This window comes from Salmo salar, chromosome 09 (assembly GCF_965601325.2).
Source record: "Salmo salar chromosome 09, fSalSal1, whole genome shotgun sequence".
Classification (NCBI taxonomy): Eukaryota; Metazoa; Chordata; class Actinopteri; order Salmoniformes; family Salmonidae; genus Salmo; species Salmo salar.
Window position 1 is genome coordinate 22,253,479 of NC_138299.1, and position 19,399 is coordinate 22,272,877.

Here is a 19,399-nt window from a genome sequence, read left to right on the forward strand (position 1 = left end):
TGGGTGATGGGATACGACATGTAATCCAGATGACTTAAATATGCATGAACTGGCAAGGGTCCTAAAAGGTCTCATTACTTGAATCTCAATCTGAACTAAAGACCACCAAAGACCATAGTGATAAAAACATTGACTAAATGCATTGCGGCAACACCCGTAGCCAGACTATCTACAAAAACAACATCCCCACAAGATACCTATTTGTTATCAGCGCCGCTTTGAAAGCCTTCATCAAGGTTGAAATGAAACGGCATTGATTTACATATGACCCCTATGAATGACAAATAGGTCGAGGATACTAGGCTGTATCAATAAGGAGTTTTTTTGACAGCATATCACAGAGTGCTGTTTGCTAAAGATCTGACGAGAAATGACACATCTGGAATGGTGAAAGGTTTAGCGATACTGCATAGCTTCAGTAATCAATATGCCTTGATACTGGCTCTTGGGGTTAACTTGTCCTGCCAACGTTACCTGGCAGGTTGGCAAAGTAATGCGACCAATTAACGGAACAGCAGCTAGTTATGTTGTTATCTCGCTACTCCATGCATGTGTAGAATGGAGAGCCGTAGCTAATAACGACCATCATTAGCAACGTGATTAACATGTCTTAGGCTATGCAAAACTAACAAAACTGTCAGGGATGAATATATAGCTAGCTACAACATGATTTTAGTTCACGTTAGTTAGATACACAAATAACATGTCGCATCATCAATTCCTTCAAAACAAGTGCATGATAGCTAGCTAGCGTTAGTTGCTGATAGCTAGCCTATGCCAGCTTGCGACATTAACCGTCAATGTCAACGCAAAATAGCAATGATGGTATTCCAAAGCCAAATTCAGTGTTTCAAAACAAATGTGATAATCTACCCCTCACGCAGAGCTACGCCAACTTTTAATTTAAATACATTACATAGCTAATACAACGTTCATTTCAACAATAACACTTATCATACCTTGCGTGTATTTATCATATTTAGCTAGCCAGCAGCAATCGGAAGTCAAAATGTGCAAGGCAGCAAACGTCTATTGTTGATGACGTACAAACACAGTTACACGAGGGCTATACTACCACAAGTCCGCTGTTGGATAGCAAATCATGGTAAAATCGTACTTTCACTTATCATATTATAATGACATGATACAATGTATACAGTGGTTGTTGATTTAGCTGTTTTAATGATTGAACATGTGTTTCAGTAGTTGTTGATGGGAGTTTGTATGCTTTGTGTTGCTCTGCTCCTACTAACTAACGAACGTTAACTTGCTAACCATGAGCTAACCTAACGTGAATTTCTCGATTAACCGTAGCTAGCTAGTAGTTTACGTTATTTATTTTTTTATTCTGACTGTATTATTCCAATATGTGTATTTCAGGGGAAACGGAAGACTAAAAAGTTTGCTTCAATGAAGAGAATGATAAGTTTGAAAGATCAGAGAATGTGAGTTGCTAGCTAGCAAGCTTAAGTTACTACCGCCGGTAAACACGAATGTCTATGGTACTTTCTGCACAGGATCATAACACACACCATTTAGCGAGCTAACGTTAGTTGACTAACAAACCATGCCAACGTTGTATATGCTAATTGTCAAGCTAACAAATTGGCATGGATTGTCAGAAATAACTAGCTAGCCAGTTTGCTTACTAATTGTTCACACATGCCTTTCTTTACTTTGAATAAGACATAGCTAACTTATTTATCATGATCTCTCCAGTTTGAATTTCTATGGTAATGACTGTTTTCTTTAGAAAAGAGAAAGACCGCACCAAAGTACAGGTGAAAAAAAAGAACGATCCTTCAGAAATAAAGGAAAAAGACGTGTAAGTACATCTGAGTAAACAAATATAAATGTACCAATAGTTCTTAACTGATATCCAATATATTGTGAACACATGATTGATTATAAGTTGATACCTTCTTACTGTGTGTTCACACATTCCTTTCCTACCTGCAGGCCAAAATATCCATCATGCCTGTTCTTCCAGTACAACACTCAGCTTGGTCCCCCTTATCACATCCTGGTCGACACCAATTTCATCAACTTCTCCATCAAGGCTAAACTCGACATAGTTCAGTCAATGATGGACTGCCTGTACGCCAAATGTGAGTATCTGGAAAAGTTTATTCAGCTGGAACTCAATTAATGTAACCCTATTAGGCAATAACTGTATCTTTTAAATTATCATCAAGGTATCCCGTGCATCACAGACTGTGTAATGGCTGAGATAGAGAAACTGGGGATGAAGTATCGAGTTGCTCTAAGGTAACTAACCTGTTGTGAAGACCAACACCCAGGTACATCTAGACATTCAGACATAAACACATGATCAGAGCACAGGAGGTTGGTGGCACCTTAATTGGGGAGGACGTGGTAATGGCTGGAGCGGAATAGGTGGAACAGTATCAACAACATAAAACACATAGTTTCCATGTGTTTGATGCCATTCCATTTGCTCTGTTCCAGCCATTATTACGAGCTGTCCTCCCCTCAGCAACTTCCACTGGTTTAGAGGGTTATTATCGATGTTCCATAGGGGAAGTATTTGACAGATAAATATTTGTCTTTTTCTGTAGGATAGCCAAGGATCCTCGGTTCGAACGACTGCCATGCACCCACAAAGGAACTTACGCTGATGACTGTTTAGTTCAAAGGGTAACACAGGTAATGTAGTTTAATGTACTAAATTGACTATATTATACTGATCAAAAATATAAACGCAACATGTAAAGTGTTGGTCGCATGTTTCATAAGCTGAAATAAAAGTTCCATATGCGCAAAAAAAACGTATTTCTCTCAAATTGTGTGCACAAATTTGTTTACATACTTGTTAGTGAGCCTTAATTCTTTTCCAAGGTAATCCATTCACCTCACAGGTGTGGCTTATTAAAAAGATGATTAAACAGAATGATCATTACACAGATTCAGCTTGTGCTGGGGACAATAAAAGGCCACTCTAAAATGTGTAGTTTTGTCACACAATGCCACAGATGTCTCATGTTTTGAGGGAGCATACAATTGGCATGCTGACTGCATGAATGTCCACAGAGTTTGCACAAGGTGCTTAAAGTACTTGAATTTGCCACACAAATTCAAGTACTGCAGTACCTTAAATCTGACATTTTTGAAGTTGGTCCTTGAATTAAAATGAGAGGAGAACAGAAAAGGATCAAATTTGAAAAATATTAGAAAAATGTATTGGTCTTGCAAATTTAATTCCCAGGCAGACTACTGAGTTTTCTTTCTTGTTTCGCTCTCTGGTTTCCAGGCAAGCTCACTCATTTCACCCACACTGCCACTCAGCTAGGCAGGTACAGAACTGACTGATTAGGCGCCTCCAAAGGTACATTGATAGCTAAAATGCCGGGCAAATGTAGATTCAATCCTGCATGGCAAAATATTTGTTTTGCCAGACCTAACCAGGGAGCAATGATTCATGTATGCTTGTTATGTTCCCCTGGTTATCAAACACATGAATAACTTGTTTCTCTTCAAATGGGTATAGAATCCAAAAATGCAGTCAACTAAGGGCCTTTTACACTTTCAGTATTCACTTTCATGGCGTGTGTTGGGACAGCCTGTGGGACCTCAAATTTAGGGAAATATAAAGACAATTTTAATATTATTGCCATGTAAACTAAAATATAAATGCAACAATTTCAAAGATTTTATTGAAATAGTTTATATAAGGAAATCATTCATCATCAGTACTGACTTACCACTCATGCATGTACTGACAAGTTATGTTTATGGTTGTGATGTATAGTAAGTTATGGAGATATACTGCCATCTGGTGGTGACTAGAAACAATTGCATAATAGGAACTATTACAAATTGATTGTATTTTATTTTTGTATTTCACCTTTATTTAACCAGGTAGGCTAGTTGAGAACAAGTTCTCATTTACAACTGCGACCTGGCCAAGATAAAGCAAAGCAGTGCGACAAAAACAACAACACAGAGTTACACGTGGGATAAACAAACGTACAGTCAATAACACAATAGAAAAATGTACAGTGTGTGCAAATTCCAGTCATTGGAAGCAGAGAACTGGAAAGAAAGGTGGCCAAAGTAGGTGTTGGCTTTGGGGATGACCAGTGAAATATACCTGCTGGAGTGCGTGCTATGGGTGGGTGTTGCTATGGTGACCAGTGAGCTGAGATAAGGCAGTGCTTTACCTAGCAAAGACTTATAGATGACCTGGAGCCAGTGGGTTTGACGACGAATATGTAGTGAGGGCCAGCCAACGAGAGCATACAGGTCGCAGTGGTGGGTAGTATATTGGGCTTTGGTGACAAAACGGATGGCACTGTGATAGACTAAATCCAATTTGCTGAGTAGAGTGTTGGAGGCTATTTTGTAAATGACATTGCCAACGATCGGTAGGATAGTCAGTTTTACGAGGGTATGTTTGGCAGCATGAGTGAAGGAGGCTTTGTTGCGAAATAGGAAGCCAATTTAATTTTGGATTGGAGATGCTTAATGTGAGTCTGGAAGGAGAGTTTACAGTCTAACCAGACACCTAGGTATTTTGAAGTTGTCCACATGTTCTAAGTCAGAACCATCCAGAGTAGTGATGCTAGTCGTGCGGGCAGCGATCGGTTGAAGAGCATGCATTTAGTTTTATTAGCATTTAAGAGCAGTTCAAGGCCACGGAAGGAGTGTTGTATGGCGTTTAAGCTCGTTTGGAGGTTTGTTAACACAGTGTCCAAAGAAAGGCCAGATGTATACAGAATGGTGACGTCTACGTAGACGTGGATCAGAGAATCACCTGCAGAAAGAGCGACATCGTTGATATATACAGAGAAAAGAGTCGGCCCGAGAATTGAAGCCTGTGGCACCCCCATAGAGACTGCCAGAGGTCCGGACAACAGGCCCTCCGATTTGACACACTGAACTCTATCAGAGAAGTAGTTGGTGAACCAGGCGAGGCAGTCATTTGAGGAACCAAGGCTGTTGAGTCTGCCGATAAGAATGCGGTGATTGACAGAGTCGAAAGCCTTGGCCAGGTCGATGAAGACGGCGGCACAGTACTGTCTTTTATCGATGGCGGTTATGATATTATTTAGGACCTTGAGCGTGGCTGAGGTGCACCCATGACCAGCTCGGAAGCCAGATTGCATAGTGGAGAAGGTACGGTGGGATTAGAAATGGTTGGTGTCTCTCCCTTTGAAGAGGGGGATGGTCCTTGAAAATAAATATTAGTGCTTGAAAAAGTACTAAATCCTTGAATTTGACTTGCCACTGTCTGTTCAAATCCTGTGTCCACCAGAGCTGTTACCAGAATTTAATATTCATTTCTCTACCATAAGCTGCTTCCAATGTCAGTTTAGATAATTTGGCAGTACGTCCAACTGGCCTCACAACCACAGACCACGTGTAACCACGCCAGCCCAGGACCTCCATATCCAGCTTCTTCACCTGCAGGATCGTCAGTGACCAGCTATCCGGACAGCTGATGAAACTGGCTTTGCACAACCAAAGTATTTCTGCACAAACTGTCAGAACTTCTCATGGAAGCTCATCTGCATGCTCGTCGTCCTCACCAGTGTCTTGACCTGACTGCAGTTCGGCGTTGTAACCCACTTCAGTTTCAACTGTTCCGGGCAGATGGCAGACAGTGTATGGCGTCATGTGGGTGAGCGGTTTGCTGATGTCAATGTTGTGAACAGAGTGCCCCATAAAATTGCATTTTATCAATGGCAATTTTAATGCACAAAGATACTGTGACGAGATCCTGAGGCCCATTGTCATGCCATTCATCCGCCGCCATCACCACATGTTTCAGCATGATAATGCACAGCCCCATGTCGCGAGGATCTGTACACAATTCCTGGAAACTGAATGTCCTGCATACTCACCAAACATGTCACCCATTGAGCACGTTTGGGATGCTTGGATCGACGTGTACGACAGCGTGTTACAGTTCCCGCCAATATCCAGCAACTTCACACAGCCATTGAAGAGGAGTGGGACAACATTCCACAGGCCACAATCAACAGCCTGATTTGCATGAGGCAAATTGTGGTTACACCAGATACTGACTGTATTTTCTTGTCCACGCCCCTCCTTTTTTTTTTTAAAGGTATCTGTGACCAACAGATGCATATGTGTATTCCCTGTCATGTGAATTCCATAGATTAGGGCCTAATTTATTTATTTCAATGGACTGATTTCCATATATGAACTGTAACTCAGTAAAATCTATGAAATTGGTCCATGTTGCGTTTTATATTTTTGTTCTGTGTATATTAGGTGAACCCTCTAGTTATTAGAACACTGGTTTTATACCAGAGAAGAGCATCAATTAAATTGTGTGTCTTTCACAGCACAAGTGCTACATCCTGGCAACTGTGGACAGAGACCTGAAGAGAAGAATCAGAAAGATCCCAGGAGTACCCATCATGTACATCTCCAACCATAGGTCAGAATTAACATCAATTACTAGTGTTCAATGGTTCATTGAACACCAGTAAAGGCTCATTAGGAACACCTTTCTAATATTGAGCCCCAATGCCCTTTGCCCTCAGAACAGCCTTAATTCGTCGGGACATGGACTCTACAAGGTGTCGAAAGCATTCCACAGGGATGCTGGCCCATGTTTGATGTGGGAAGCATTGGCTTTATGTCCTTTGGGTGGTGAAGCATTCTTGATACACACAGGAAACTGTTGAGTGTGAAAAACCCAGCAGCGTTGCAGTTTTTGACACAAACCGGTGCGCCTGGCACCTACTACTATACCCTGTTCCAAGGCACTTAAATATTTTCTTGCCCATTCACCCTCTGAATGACACACACACACACAATCCATGTCTCAAGGCTTAAAAATCCTTCTTTAACCTGTCTCCTCCCCTTCATCTACACTGATTTGAACTGGATGTATCAAGTGACCAATAAGGGATCACAGCGTTCACCTGGATTCACCTGTTCATGGAAAGAGCAGGTGTTCTTAATGTTTTGTATACTCAGTGTATGGCAGTAAAATGTATAGCAAGATAAAATACCTTATACCATGATCTTTAAACCATGTCTAACAATATTTCTTCACAGGTTCAACATTGAAAGAATGCCTGATGATTATGGTGCTCCAAGATTTTAACATTCAATGGATGGACATAGAATTTAAATTCCAGTTGGACTGTGGCTTCTGTCGAGGAGGACTTGATTTGTTTACCTGCTTATTGTATATTATCAAAGGAGTTGAACTTGAGTTCATGCTGTTTTTTTTGTTTTTTTTGTGAAAAAGGTTATGACAGAATATTTTTTGCAAGCTTAGTCCTGCTGTGTTTTTCTTACCAATCCAAACCTAATTTCTGTCCCATAAAAGTGCAATAAATTAATTGAAGAAGTAAAATGTCTCCAGTTTTTCTACTATAGTGTGAAGATGTAGGCTATCCTTAGTCCTAGAGCTTTGATAACTTGGAGAATGCATTTATTATACAGTAAGCCCTTGAGCTTTGCTGCATGTAAAGTATCCAAGAATGATGCCAATACAATCTATTTGCTGTTAAATGTTTATATAATAGCTGCCCACTGTGCTGGCATGATATCAAGTATAATGCAAGCCATTGCAGTTCACAGTATATTTATCAATAGACTAATGTATTTTCCGCTCATCATTTGTAATAGAGGAGTAATTTAGTTTGGCTGACGCCACCCACAGTAGACGAAATGCATGTCGTGGAAGATGTAATCCGTCAGATAGAGCATGCGCAGCTGCTGGGTTCTGGGAGTGTCTGAGCGGCGCAATATTGTAGCAGGCATGAGATCAGCACTCGCTACTGTGAAGCCATGGGCGTTCAAACTGGACAATGACTTGGACTGACAAGAAGAATATGATGTCAAATGGACTAGACTGAAATGCGCCAACGGCTAAGCAGAGTGTCGAGGAAATGTCCAATCGAATCTTTCCCGGCGTTTTGGATATAGACGGAATCACCGCTCTGGGATAACGGTGCCGGGTATTAGTGATTTGTAATACAGTAGTTTGTTGTGGCCTACCCTGTTGGAAGACTGCTATTTTTCCCGTTATGTTGTAGGCATTGTGTGTATTCATTATTTCCAAGGTGCTGAATTTATCCTCAATGTTGTAGGCCTAGTATAATGTGTTTAATGTTGGCTGCCAATTCACGCCTTTTCTAGTTTTGATAATTATTGTGTAGTTTCAGTATTTCAGTGATTTACTTGACTTAATCTGCATCTTATAGGTCATTGTGATTTTTCTAAAGTGCCAATAACAATATTGATCAGAGAGTGATTTGACTATTGATGTAGCAAAAAGTCCCTTGAATCTCTGATTTTGGAAGCATTTGTTAATGTTTTTGAAGTTGAACTCATCTGACAACTTAAGTGGACAATTGTACCAACATATGGAACATATTCTTTTCAAATCGGTGTGCCCTTTTGTTCATGAGAGGCACAGTATTTGAATTTGGAGACTAATAGGCTACAGCCTGCAGTTTTGCAAAGTCCTACATATCCAGCGTGTCATGAATTGCTCATGTTTCTCACCTGCTGTGGGAGTGTTACTTGCTGAGAAACTGCAATCAGATTGACAGTTAAAGGGCGAGGCTGTAAGCCATTTGTGCCAGCCAGGTTCCAGGACTGGGGTCTGTTGTGTGGCGGGATGCTGAGGACCACAGTGGGGTGTGTGGGGGTGGATGAGAGAGATGAGGAGCAGGAGGATGAAGGTGAAGAGGACTTGCGGGATGGAGGTGTGCCCTTCTTTGTGAACAGGGGAGGCCTACCGGTGGATGAGGAGACTTGGGAGCAGATGTGGAGGCATGTGGCCCGGATTCACCCTAATGGTGAGGCCATAGGGAAACGCATCCGGGGAGCCAGTGATCTGCCCAAGGTAGGATGAAGGTGAAGTCCTGACCTAGCTAGACACCCTGCCTGACTGTTGAGAACTCTACAGGCTGCACTCATACGCAGTCTTTATCAATACCCCCCCCCCCCCCCCCCCCCCCCAGAAGTATAGGCCTAGACACTGTTCCAGTGATATGCACACCAGTCACATTTATTTAAAGTAAACCATCATTCAAGATTGAGATAAGCATACAGTAAACTGTTCAGGAGGATATATTTTCCAATAGCGTGGGCTTAGTATATTATGCTACATGAACTTTATCTAATTCACACTTACTGACAATAGAGTGAAGATAGCTGATTATGCAGAATGATGGTAACTGAGGGATTCAGTTACGACCCTTCTAAATGTACACCAGTCATTTAAACGCTACATATTCTGGAGGAGCACTTCTCACCTTTCTGTCATGCAACATACAGGCATGCAGAATCCAGTTGAGCTGTCCATGCCTTTTCCTCACCTGGATATAATACATTCAGTAAATTAACCATATGAATGCAATGTTAATTGATTATACAGTGCATTTGGAAAATATTCAGACCCCTTCCCTTTTTCCACATTTTGTTACATTACAGCCTTATTCTAAAATTGATTAAATAAAAACATTTCCTCATCAAGCTACACACAATATCCCATAATGACTAAGCCTTTTTTTTTTTACATTTTAGAAAATGTATTAAAAATAAAAACCGAAATACCTTATTTACATCAATATTCAGACCCTTTTCTATGAGACACAAAATTGAGCTCAGGTGCATCCTGTTTCCATTGATCATCCTTGAGATGTTTCTACAACTTGATTGGAGTCTACCTGTGGTAAATTCAATTGATTGGACATGATTTGGAAAGGCAGTGCATGTCAGAGCAAAAACCAAGCCATGAGGTCAAAGGAATTGTCTGTCAAGATCCGAGACAGGATTGTGTCAGGGAGGTGATCAAGAACCCGATGGTCACTCTGACAGAGTTCCACTGTGGAGATGGGAGAACCTTCCAGAAGGACAACCATCTCTGCAGCACTCCACCAATCAGGCCTTTATGGTAGTGTGGCCAGACGGAAGCCACTCCTCAGTAAAATACACAACAGCCTGCTTGGACTTTGCCAAAAGGCACCTAAAGGACTCTCAGACCATGAGAAACAAGATTGAACTCCTTGGCCTGAATGCCAAGCATCACATCTGGAGGAAACCTGGCACCATCCCTACAGTGAAGCATGGTGGTGGCAGCATCATGCTGATGGGGATGTGTTTCAGGGACTGGGAGACTAGTCAGGATCGAGGGAAAGATGAATGGAGCAAAGTACAAAGAGATCCTTGATGAAAAACTGCTCCAGAGTGCTCAGGACCTCAAACTGGGGTGAAGTTTCACCTTCCAAAAGGACAATGACCCTAAGCACACAGCCAAGACAATGCTGGAATGGCATTGGGACAAGTCTCTGAATGTCCTTGACTGGCCCAGCCAGAGCCCGGACTTGGACCCAATCGAACATCTCTGGAGAGACCTGACAAAAGATGTGCATCTACGCTCCCCATCCAACCTGACAGAGCTTGAGAGGATCTGCAAAGAAGAATGGGAGAAACTCCCCAAGTACAGGTGTGTCAAACTTGTAGCGTCATACCCAAGAAGACGCGAGGCTGTAATCGCTTTAACAAAGTACTAAGTAAAGGGTCTGAATACTTATGTAGATGTAATATTTCAGTTTTTTATTCTAAAAACCTGTTTTTGCTTTGTCATTATGGGGTATTGTGTGTAGATTGACAATTAAAAAAAACGATTTAATCCATTTTAGAATAAGCCTGTAATGTAACAAAATGTAGAAAAAGTCAAGGGGTCTGAATACTTTCCGAAGGCACTCTATGCTTGAAGACCTCCACTGACTATTGTCAATGATGGGTTGTTTGTTTTCGTTAAGTATACTAAGTGTGTCTCCGACTGCACATTCCAGTTAGGAATTTCATTATACAAAATTACATTATTTTCGGACCAAAACCAAGTGGATAAAGCTGTCAAAATACACAACATTACAGACCACGCAGATAAACATGCCACTAGATTTACTAATGCTGTTTGGTCCAGAAGAGGATAAATGCTCCCTCTGTGCTTATGAGGAATTCCATCACATATTCAATTAATGTACGCATTTTCAGACATTTTACCCGACACTCCTATCCAGAACGACTTACAGGCTCAATTAGGGTTACATGCCTTGCTCAAGGGCACATCAACAGATGTTTCACCTAGTTGGCTTGGGGATTTGAACCAGCAACCTTTCAGTTACTGGCCCAACGCACTTAACCGTTAGGCTACCTGCCACCCATAGACTCACTATATGGAACAATTAAGATAATGATCATGGGTTAAAAGTAAAAAAACATGGTTGTTAGGTTAAACAAGTGGACATTCTCCAGCTCTGTAAATATAGGGATTGTGTTATACTAACGCCTCTGGTTGTGCTCTGCCTCTCCCCCATAGATTCCAACACTGAGTGTGCCTACATACCAGCCAACCACCAGTATCCCACAGCGCCTGGAAGCCATACAGAAATACATCAGGGACTTGCAGTATCCTTTGCCTGGAATGGTAGAACTGCTTGTCACTATTGCCAAGCTCTGAACCAATGATAGCCCAGGTAGCCTAGATAAAGCTATGACTATTCATTGACCTCAAGGTGCAGTTGTTGGTTATGGTCAGTTTTTATGATTGACAGGTTGGGCTGAACAGTCTAGGACATATCCAGATATGTCAACAAAATATGCAGTAGGTTGATCAAACATGAATGTGTAAAAATTCTAAATTCCATGCATGATGCAAGCACATTATGCTCTGGGTTGGAATTCAAGATAGCTCTTCTGAAATATGTGTTAGCCATGCACTGTATTATGTATTGCTTTAAGCTTCATACATCATTTATAGACATAGGCACAAGCTGATTCCATGCTATTGGAAACTGGGCCACACACAGTTGATGTACTGAAGAAGTATTATGGTGATGACTGACCAGTAAAAATAGTTCATATGTACTTCATACTTGTTTGACTCTGTCTTTTTAGGACAATATCAATGTATGTCACAACATCTCAGAATGTAGGCCATGTTTAGGCTATAATCTATTTTAAGCATAAACATTAGCACCTCTCAGCTCAAGAAGCTCATCGATAATTCACAAACGAGGAACTATGAATATCAGAAAGCACTTAACATGGTTTTATTCCCGATGAGAATACGTTTAGTTGTGTTTGAACAGTTCCATGTTTCACTCCCTCTGCATTCTATGTACTTAACAATATCCTGCAGGTACAATCACACAGGAACACAGTTTTTTGAAATCAAGAAGAGCAGGCCTCTTACTGCGTAAGCACAGTTTCTTCTATCCAATTTCTGTTTCCTAACGTTTCGTTTTAGCTTAGCTCTTTGATGATCCTAAGTGTTTGTAAATGTCAGACAGTGTAAGTGACATGACTGTTGTCTGCCAGAGAGAATCTCAGGGTTTGGCGAAATAGCTTTTCCTGGAGCTGCAGAGAGGCCAGAGAGGCAGCAAACAGAAGAAGCAGCTGAGGATGTTTCCCAATTGCATTGTAATTGTGCTGATCATGACAGAAGCTGAAGGAATCTGGATCAGCTGTATGTCTGTTGCACCCCAGGGCTGAGGGAACAGGAACTGTTATCATAGCCTAGTAGGATCTGTTTCCCGGGCAGGAGCTTCTAGTACATTTTTCTTGCTCATCCACTCAGTTTGTGACATTTAGCACCAGGCGATTTTATTTCAATGTTTCTCAAAATGCCAGTTTTCTAAGCTTCGAGATCTTTTTAGTAATCAATAATTTCGCCTAAAGGAGGTAATCATTTTCTCTTTGCATGCATACAAATGTCCTGTAATATGTGCAAATGTCCTTCAGGCCATTTAGAATCCATGTTTAGAATTGCTACCTTTAGTGTAGACTATTTTGTTGCCTTGCCTTCGGGTGTATTCTAACCCTCATATTCTGTGTAGGTTGATGGACATCGCCAAGGAGATGACCCGGGAGTCACTACCAATCAAGTGTCTGGAGGCAGTGATCCTTGGAATGTATCCTTTCCTTTAATTAGCTTAGGTCATGGGTCACACCGACAGCACGTGGAAATTGTAATGAGTTTCTTATGCCCGTGTTTTTACCTGCACATCTTGTTTTCCAACTGAGTGTTTATGGGAAACTAAAAATAACCCAGAGTGATGCCCCAAACAGTGTGGTAACAGGGATTTAGATAAGACACAGCTTTATGGGCACAACCAGGGCATCCAAGTATTATGAGATTAGAACTGACTTGTGTGCTTACAGTCTGAGACTACTGTATGCGACTAATGTATTCTTGTTTGAAAAACAGATAATTGGAGCTTGAAAACTGTTGTCTATGTTACCCATTAAAGGAGCACTCCAGTGTGAGCATACAACCAGGTAAGTTATAATAGGGGTTTCCATTTCCTTGACCTTGCCTGTCCCAGTTACCTCAGCAACAGCATGCCAGGTGTGGAGCGCTTCCCCCTCAGCTTTAAGACGCAGTTCTCAGGGAACCAGTTTTGCCACATCGTGCTGGGGATGCACAGCGGTGGCCGCTTCGGAGCACTGGGCATCAGCCGACGGGAGGACCTCATGTTCAAACCCCTGGAGTTCCGCACGCTTGCTGACCTGGTGCAGGAGTTTGAGGGGGCCTACAGGGGCTACTGGCACACCTTGAGGAAGGTGAAGATTGGTCAGTATGTGTCCCATGACCCCCACAGTGTGGAACAGATAGACTGGAAACACTCCATAATAGACGTGGACAAACTGACCAAGGAGGAGCTGAGGAGAGAGCTGGAGAGACACACCCGGGACATGAGGCTGAAGGTACGGGACCAGGGATACAGAGATTATCTGTTAAAGAGTGTAGGAATGGGATATGATGGGATCTACAGCACTAAAGCAGGACATGTTTACACATCCAGGAAGGATCCTGGGGACTGAGATGGAAAATGTCCATGACCCAAACAAGTCAGCTTCCTTATTAGAGAATTCTAGTGATTGCATTAGATCCAGCCAGTGGTGGAAAAAGTACCCAACTGTCATACTTGAGTAGAAGTAAAGATACCGTTATAGAAAATGACTCAAGTAAAAGTCACCCAGTAAAATACTACTAGAGTAAAAGTCTAAAAGTATTTGGTTTTAAATATACTTAAGTATCAAAAGTTAATGTAACAGCTAAAATATACTTAAGTATCAGAAGTAAAAGTATAAATAATTTCAAATATCTTATATTATGCAAACCAGACGGCACCATTTTCTTGTTTTTTAAATTTACTGATAGCCAGGGGCACGCTCCAACACATAATTTACAAACAAAGCATGTGTTTAGTCCACCAGATCAGAGGCAGTAGGGATGACCAGGGATGTTTTCTTGATAAGTGTGTGAATTAGACAAATTTCCTGTCCTGCTAAACAAATACAAAATGTAACGAGTACTTTTGGGTGTCAGGGAAAATGTATAGAGCAAAAAGTACATCATTTTCTTTAGGAATGTAGTGAAGTAAAAGTTGTCAAATATAAATAGTCAAGTCCAGATATATACTGTAAATAAAAAAAACTACTTAAGTAGTACTTCAAAGTATTTTTACTTAAGTACTTTACACCACTGGATCCAACTGGGACTGAATTAGTCTGCAGCCTATCACTGTACCAGCACTGAATTTAGATTAGTGTCAAATTAAATTGGGATGCATGTAAGCTACATTAGATCTGAATCTATGTGAGGGGGAAGCACAAGGGGCTCGTTGAATGTGAATCCATCCTGAGCAGATGGAAAGCCCTTAATCACTGAGTTTCTGACCTCCTTTTGACCCATCATGCATGATGATATGGAGTTGACCTGCCAATTCAGGAGCTATCATCCTCAAATGATGACCTCTCATGGGCTATCATCCCAAACAGTAATGAAAGGAGCGTTAACGCAGGGGCCTGTGATTAATAATAACTAATGTGATGGCATTTCTCTGCTCCGTTGTGTGTCACGCATGGCTGCCTCAATCAAGCAATGGCTGCTCTTTTATAGTGACCCAATGGGCCGTACTCACAATCACATTAAAGATGGGGACGATTTTACCGTCGTCATCGTCAAAACTGTGCCTCCTTTAGCACATTAGGGCCTCTCATTGAGGTGCTCACCTTAGTACTACTCTAAGTAATTGAAAGCTGATGATCGGAGTGTGTGTGTGCGTATCTATGCGCATGTGTTTGGAACAGTTTCCTTCCTCCTCCCTACTCTGCATAAATGGTGTGCTGAATTTTAAAAGACATAAACGTTTAGTAATTGGAGAACTGCACTTCTCCTTAGTCTACACAGTGGATATGACCAGAACTCAACTTGAAAGCATTTGTACCTCTCGTTTGTGTTGCCCCTTGTTGTTACTGTGAGGTAAACAGAACTGTGTGATTGTCTTTCAGATTGGGAAGGCTGCGCCCCCTTCACCCACCAAAGACAGGAAGAGTAACATGGGCTCGCCCCTCCGTAACCCAGGCAGCCCCATGCGCAGGAACAGCCGCATCGAGAGACGGTAAGGCTGATTGTGCACTATAGTCAGATATCAGGAGCTGCTTAGTCTCACTATAGTCTCTCTGACAGCACAGTAAATACTCATTAGGTCAATAAACAAGATGCTAGCTGTAGTGGAGATAGCCCTGCACTGATCTGAACAAGCACCAGAGGCTACATGTCCTATGATGGCTTAGTTCAAGAGGAATCTCTGAACAGTAATCTCTCAGTTTTAATCTGTGTCATGAAAAATCATATATATTTTTTGGGTGTTTACAGTCCATCTGGAGAGAAGAAAGTTCTTGATCCGAAGCAACCTCCAGACATGAATGGATATCAGATTCGAGTGTGAGGAGGATTTCACTTCATAAAATCATCCTGCAAAACAAGATCTTAGAATGGTAGGGTTCTGTCTGATAAAAGGTTCGTTCTGGGGAATGGGGCTTTTATGTTCAGTTTTCCAAATAGGTTTGTACTCTGTAAGCAATTTATTTTGGGTATTTTGCATTCAACAAACGTGAGGTATACTGTACAGAGCATGGCCATGTCAATAACTGATTATTGACTAAATGTACAGTCAAAAGTTTGGACACCTACTCATTCAAGGGTTTTTCTTTATTTTTATTATTTTCTACATTGTAGAATTATAGTGAAGACATCAAAACTATGAAATAACACATATGGAATCATGTAGTATCCAACCACCGTGTTGTTGTGAGACGCAGAGTAGGTGAACGGATGACCTCCGCATGTGTGGTTCTCACCGCGAAGCATGGAGGAGGTGTGATGGTGCTTTGCTAGAGACACTGTCAGTGATTTATTTAGAATTCAAGGCACGCTTAACCAGCATGGCTACCACAGCATTCTGCAGCGATACGCCATCCCATCTGGTTTCCACTGAGTGGCACTATCATTTGTTTTTCAACAAGACAATGACCAAGGAGAGTGATGGAGTGCTGCATCAGATAACCTGTCCTCCACAATCACCCAACCTCGACCCAATTGAGATGGTTTGGGATGAGTTGGACCGCAGAGTGAAGGAAAAGCAGCCAACAAGTGCTCAGCATATGTGGGAACTCCTTCAAGACTGTTGGAAAAGCATTCCTCATGAAGCTGGTTGAGAGAATGCCAAGAGTGTGCAAAGCTGTCATCAAGGCAAAGGGTGGCTACTTTGAAGAATCTCAAACATAAAATACATTTTGATTAACACTTTTTTGGTCACTACACGATTCCATGTGTTATTTCATAGTTTTGATGTCTTCACTATTATTTAACAATGTAGAAAATAGCAAAAATAAAGAAATTAGTAGGTGTGTCCAAACTTTTGACTGGTACTGTATGTTCAAAGCCTATAATTCTAAGGTCTCGCAATGCTCAGCTTTGGGGATATCAAACACTCGTTTTACACCGGGGGATATCAAACCCTTGTGTAGGATCAATTCCATAGGCCTACATATTATTATTTTGTTCTCAGTGGGGTCTCCACTTACTTTTGAGAGTTATAATACTAGAATACACAAGGTGCAATTTCAAAATGTGGTTGTGCATCAGCAGTTTTTCTCTTACGGCAGTCACTAAATGAACCCATGTTAGCAAAATATTTTTAGATTGGAAAATTAGTCTAGCGGCCAGCTATCTAAACTTCTAGTAATCCTGATCGAATTACCAACTGGGGGCCCCCCATTGATTTTGTTAGTCACTCTGACATATTAAAAACTGCAAACATTTATCTCCACCTTATGGCAAAATGTGTAGAATTGCAGGACATTGGCTGTAAAACTGCACACAAAAAAATCCCCCGGACAAAATTTGTAGAATTGTATGAAATTAGTTCTAAAATTGCTAAATCTTTTCTCCGCCCCAAACTTGTTTTAAACCTGCAACATTTTCTCTACACCCCATGGCAAAAATGTGTTTAATTGGAGGAAATGAACTAAATAAAAGTTGGCCACCCTGTTTTACACAGACAATTCTATTTAAATTAACAGGCATAACTGGCTGACCTATTCACAATATCTCGTTGAGTAATAGATGTCAAGTCCCCAGCAACTTCTTTCCAAAAACGTGGCATGGGCCATTCAGCAACTCTGTGGTTCTAGGTTGCTACCAGGCTTTTTGTAAAGCCAGAAGCTTGGTAGTGACATCGTTCTTTTATAGTCCATCCTACAATAGGATTGGTTCAGACAGCATTTAAGGAATTCCCAAAGGCTAAACAGGTATGGCTCATGTTTTTAAAGATGGGTTAATATGCAATGTTACATGTTTGGCTTAAGCTGTGTAAGGTGTAAAAATGAGTAATTAGACATATCACAGAAGAGATCCATGTTGTCAGTTATTAAGAATTGCAATCTGTCTCCATGTTGTTCTTTAAGTGTGTAAATACATTTAACCTTTTAGCTCTGCTGGACAGTAACCGCTTTTGTAGTGTAGTTTGCAATCCACTTACCTTGTGCCTTTTTATGAACATTTTAATAGACAGTGATAAAGAAAACAAGTGTTACTGGATGAATAGTTCAATTTCACTAGCAAAACATACTGTACCATCTGCTCTATCCCAAATAGCCAGTAAATTGAGTGATCTACACCTTACTCTCATATTTGTATGTTCTGCTATTGATTACACATGATTGAATATGGGGTAATTCAGCGTGCAGTAGTCTATTTAAACCTTCCAAAGCATGAGAAGTGTGATTCGTTTTAGGATAGTAAGAGAAAGCGGTCACTGTGGTCAACAGAAGTTTAGAATGTTGTGGTCACTCATGAGACAACCTCACATGCACAAAATGACTTAGTCCAATTGTGAACGATTACATTGCAGGCAATTTTTTGTTGTTGTTGCTGTCATTATTCTTGAGGAAATAGGCATTTTGAAGGCAGCAGTTGCTTTTTTTTATATTGACATGGACTGATATATTTAGTTTTTGTTCAGTATAAATAACCTTGTTCTTATTTTAACAGTATAAATAACCTTGTTCTTATTTTAACACAGCCTTAGTGTGGTTGTCTAGCTACTTTAAATATTAAACAGTTGTATTCAAGGTGCAAAGAGATTTGTTTACAATATTCTCATCTGCATTTTTATATGGCATTTAGGCCAGAGTTTCTGTAATTTTATACTAGCCTCAATTTTTATTATCACCGAGCATTCGAGAAATTGGAGTCCGCACCACATTTCTAAATATTGCCACAGACCACATTGAAATTTGTTTGGGATTCCTTCAGTCCACTTTCATTTCAATACCATAAACACAGAGGCTGTTGTCTTGTGCCAAAAGATTGTAATTGTCCTTTTATCATGTTGTAAGGCTTTCTATTGATTTAAAGTCAACTCCTCTCACTTCCCTCCGTGTGTCTGTTGTTGCTAGGATTTCTCACTCATTGACATGGCTGAGAGGTTATTAGCAAGCTTCAGCTATATTTAGAGATCTACAAAATGCAAGTGGACAAAATGTAGTTCAAATCAATGACCGATACAGTATAAATAAACTGGGTGCTAAGGACATGGAGGACAACCTACATGCCAACCAAGAGTCCAAATTGGGCACAGTGTATCCTGGACTAAAGAGTGACTTAGATTTCCTCCTTTGTCTTCAAAGAAAGCTTAATACAAATCCCATACTGAGGAACCATACAGTAAGACAATGAACAACATCTGGTTGCAGCTATACTCATTTGAATTTTCAGTATATTCTCTGTTGCCCGCTGGTACACTGTGAGACACTCAACCTAGCCCATTTTGGGCTCCAAGACATCTGTGACATAAAATCACAGCGGTTTTGATATTTCCTCTTTCATTGCAATGTGGTCTGTTTTTGTTCCTTAGTGCAAAGATGTGATGACACTGTATTAATACATTTCATCTGAAATATTGTAACCGTAAATCACCCGTATGGCTTTGTGACACTTGAAACTGAAATAAACAAGGAACTTGTATTTGACCAGATTTGTTGAAAACAAATGGTGTAACATTTGAATGATCAACCTACCTCT

The 19,399-nt window shown here is 40.8% G+C and overlaps 3 protein-coding genes across 4 annotated transcripts in view; 2 read left to right on the forward strand and 1 right to left on the reverse strand.

Moving 5' to 3' along the window:
- The window catches only part of LOC106611059 (apoptosis-resistant E3 ubiquitin protein ligase 1), a 31,839-nt gene extending 30,805 nt beyond the window's left edge, over window positions 1-1,034 (reverse strand). The window contains exon 1 of one of the 2 annotated variants that reach the window (XM_014210910.3): window positions 960-1,034. The gene's annotated coding sequence lies outside the window, so the exon portion shown is untranslated. The remainder of the gene's footprint in view (window positions 1-959) is intronic. The other variant, XM_014210909.3, reaches the window with a different exon arrangement.
- LOC106611060 (rRNA-processing protein FCF1 homolog) lies at window positions 984-7,357 on the forward strand. The gene is made up of 8 exons (XM_014210911.3): window positions 984-1,105; window positions 1,381-1,445; window positions 1,754-1,825; window positions 1,960-2,108; window positions 2,196-2,268; window positions 2,580-2,667; window positions 6,333-6,427; window positions 7,054-7,357. Exons 1-8 carry the CDS (start codon window positions 1,103-1,105, stop codon window positions 7,100-7,102), a joined length of 594 nt encoding a protein of 197 aa, XP_014066386.1. The 5' UTR covers window positions 984-1,102; the 3' UTR covers window positions 7,103-7,357.
- A 380-nt stretch (window positions 7,358-7,737) lies between these two features.
- On the forward strand, window positions 7,738-19,347 carry LOC106611058 (tubulinyl-Tyr carboxypeptidase 1). Its single transcript, XM_014210908.3, has 7 exons — window positions 7,738-8,857; window positions 11,342-11,430; window positions 12,164-12,220; window positions 12,861-12,935; window positions 13,350-13,731; window positions 15,322-15,431; window positions 15,689-19,347. Exons 1-7 carry the CDS (start codon window positions 8,630-8,632, stop codon window positions 15,759-15,761), a joined length of 1,014 nt encoding a protein of 337 aa, XP_014066383.1. The 5' UTR covers window positions 7,738-8,629; the 3' UTR covers window positions 15,762-19,347.
- The last annotated feature ends 52 nt before the right edge of the window (window positions 19,348-19,399 follow it).

What these genes read in the sequence shown, in the direction of transcription:
- LOC106611060 (XM_014210911.3), top strand. An exon ending in GGACTGCCTGTACGCCAAAT is followed by an intron (nt 2,109 to 2,195) that starts GTGAGTATCTGG and finishes ATTATCATCAAG; the next exon opens with GTATCCCGTGCATCACAGAC. An exon ending in TAGTTCAAAGGGTAACACAG is followed by an intron (nt 2,668 to 6,332) that starts GTAATGTAGTTT and finishes TGTCTTTCACAG; the next exon opens with CACAAGTGCTACATCCTGGC.
- LOC106611058 (XM_014210908.3), top strand. Translation starts at nt 8,630, where the DNA reads ATGCTGAGGACCACAGTGGGGTGTGTGGGGGTGGATGAGAGAGATGAG. An exon ending in GAGCCAGTGATCTGCCCAAG is followed by an intron (nt 8,858 to 11,341) that starts GTAGGATGAAGG and finishes TCTCCCCCATAG; the next exon opens with ATTCCAACACTGAGTGTGCC. An exon ending in AAATACATCAGGGACTTGCA is followed by an intron (nt 11,431 to 12,163) that starts GTATCCTTTGCC and finishes AATATCCTGCAG; the next exon opens with GTACAATCACACAGGAACAC.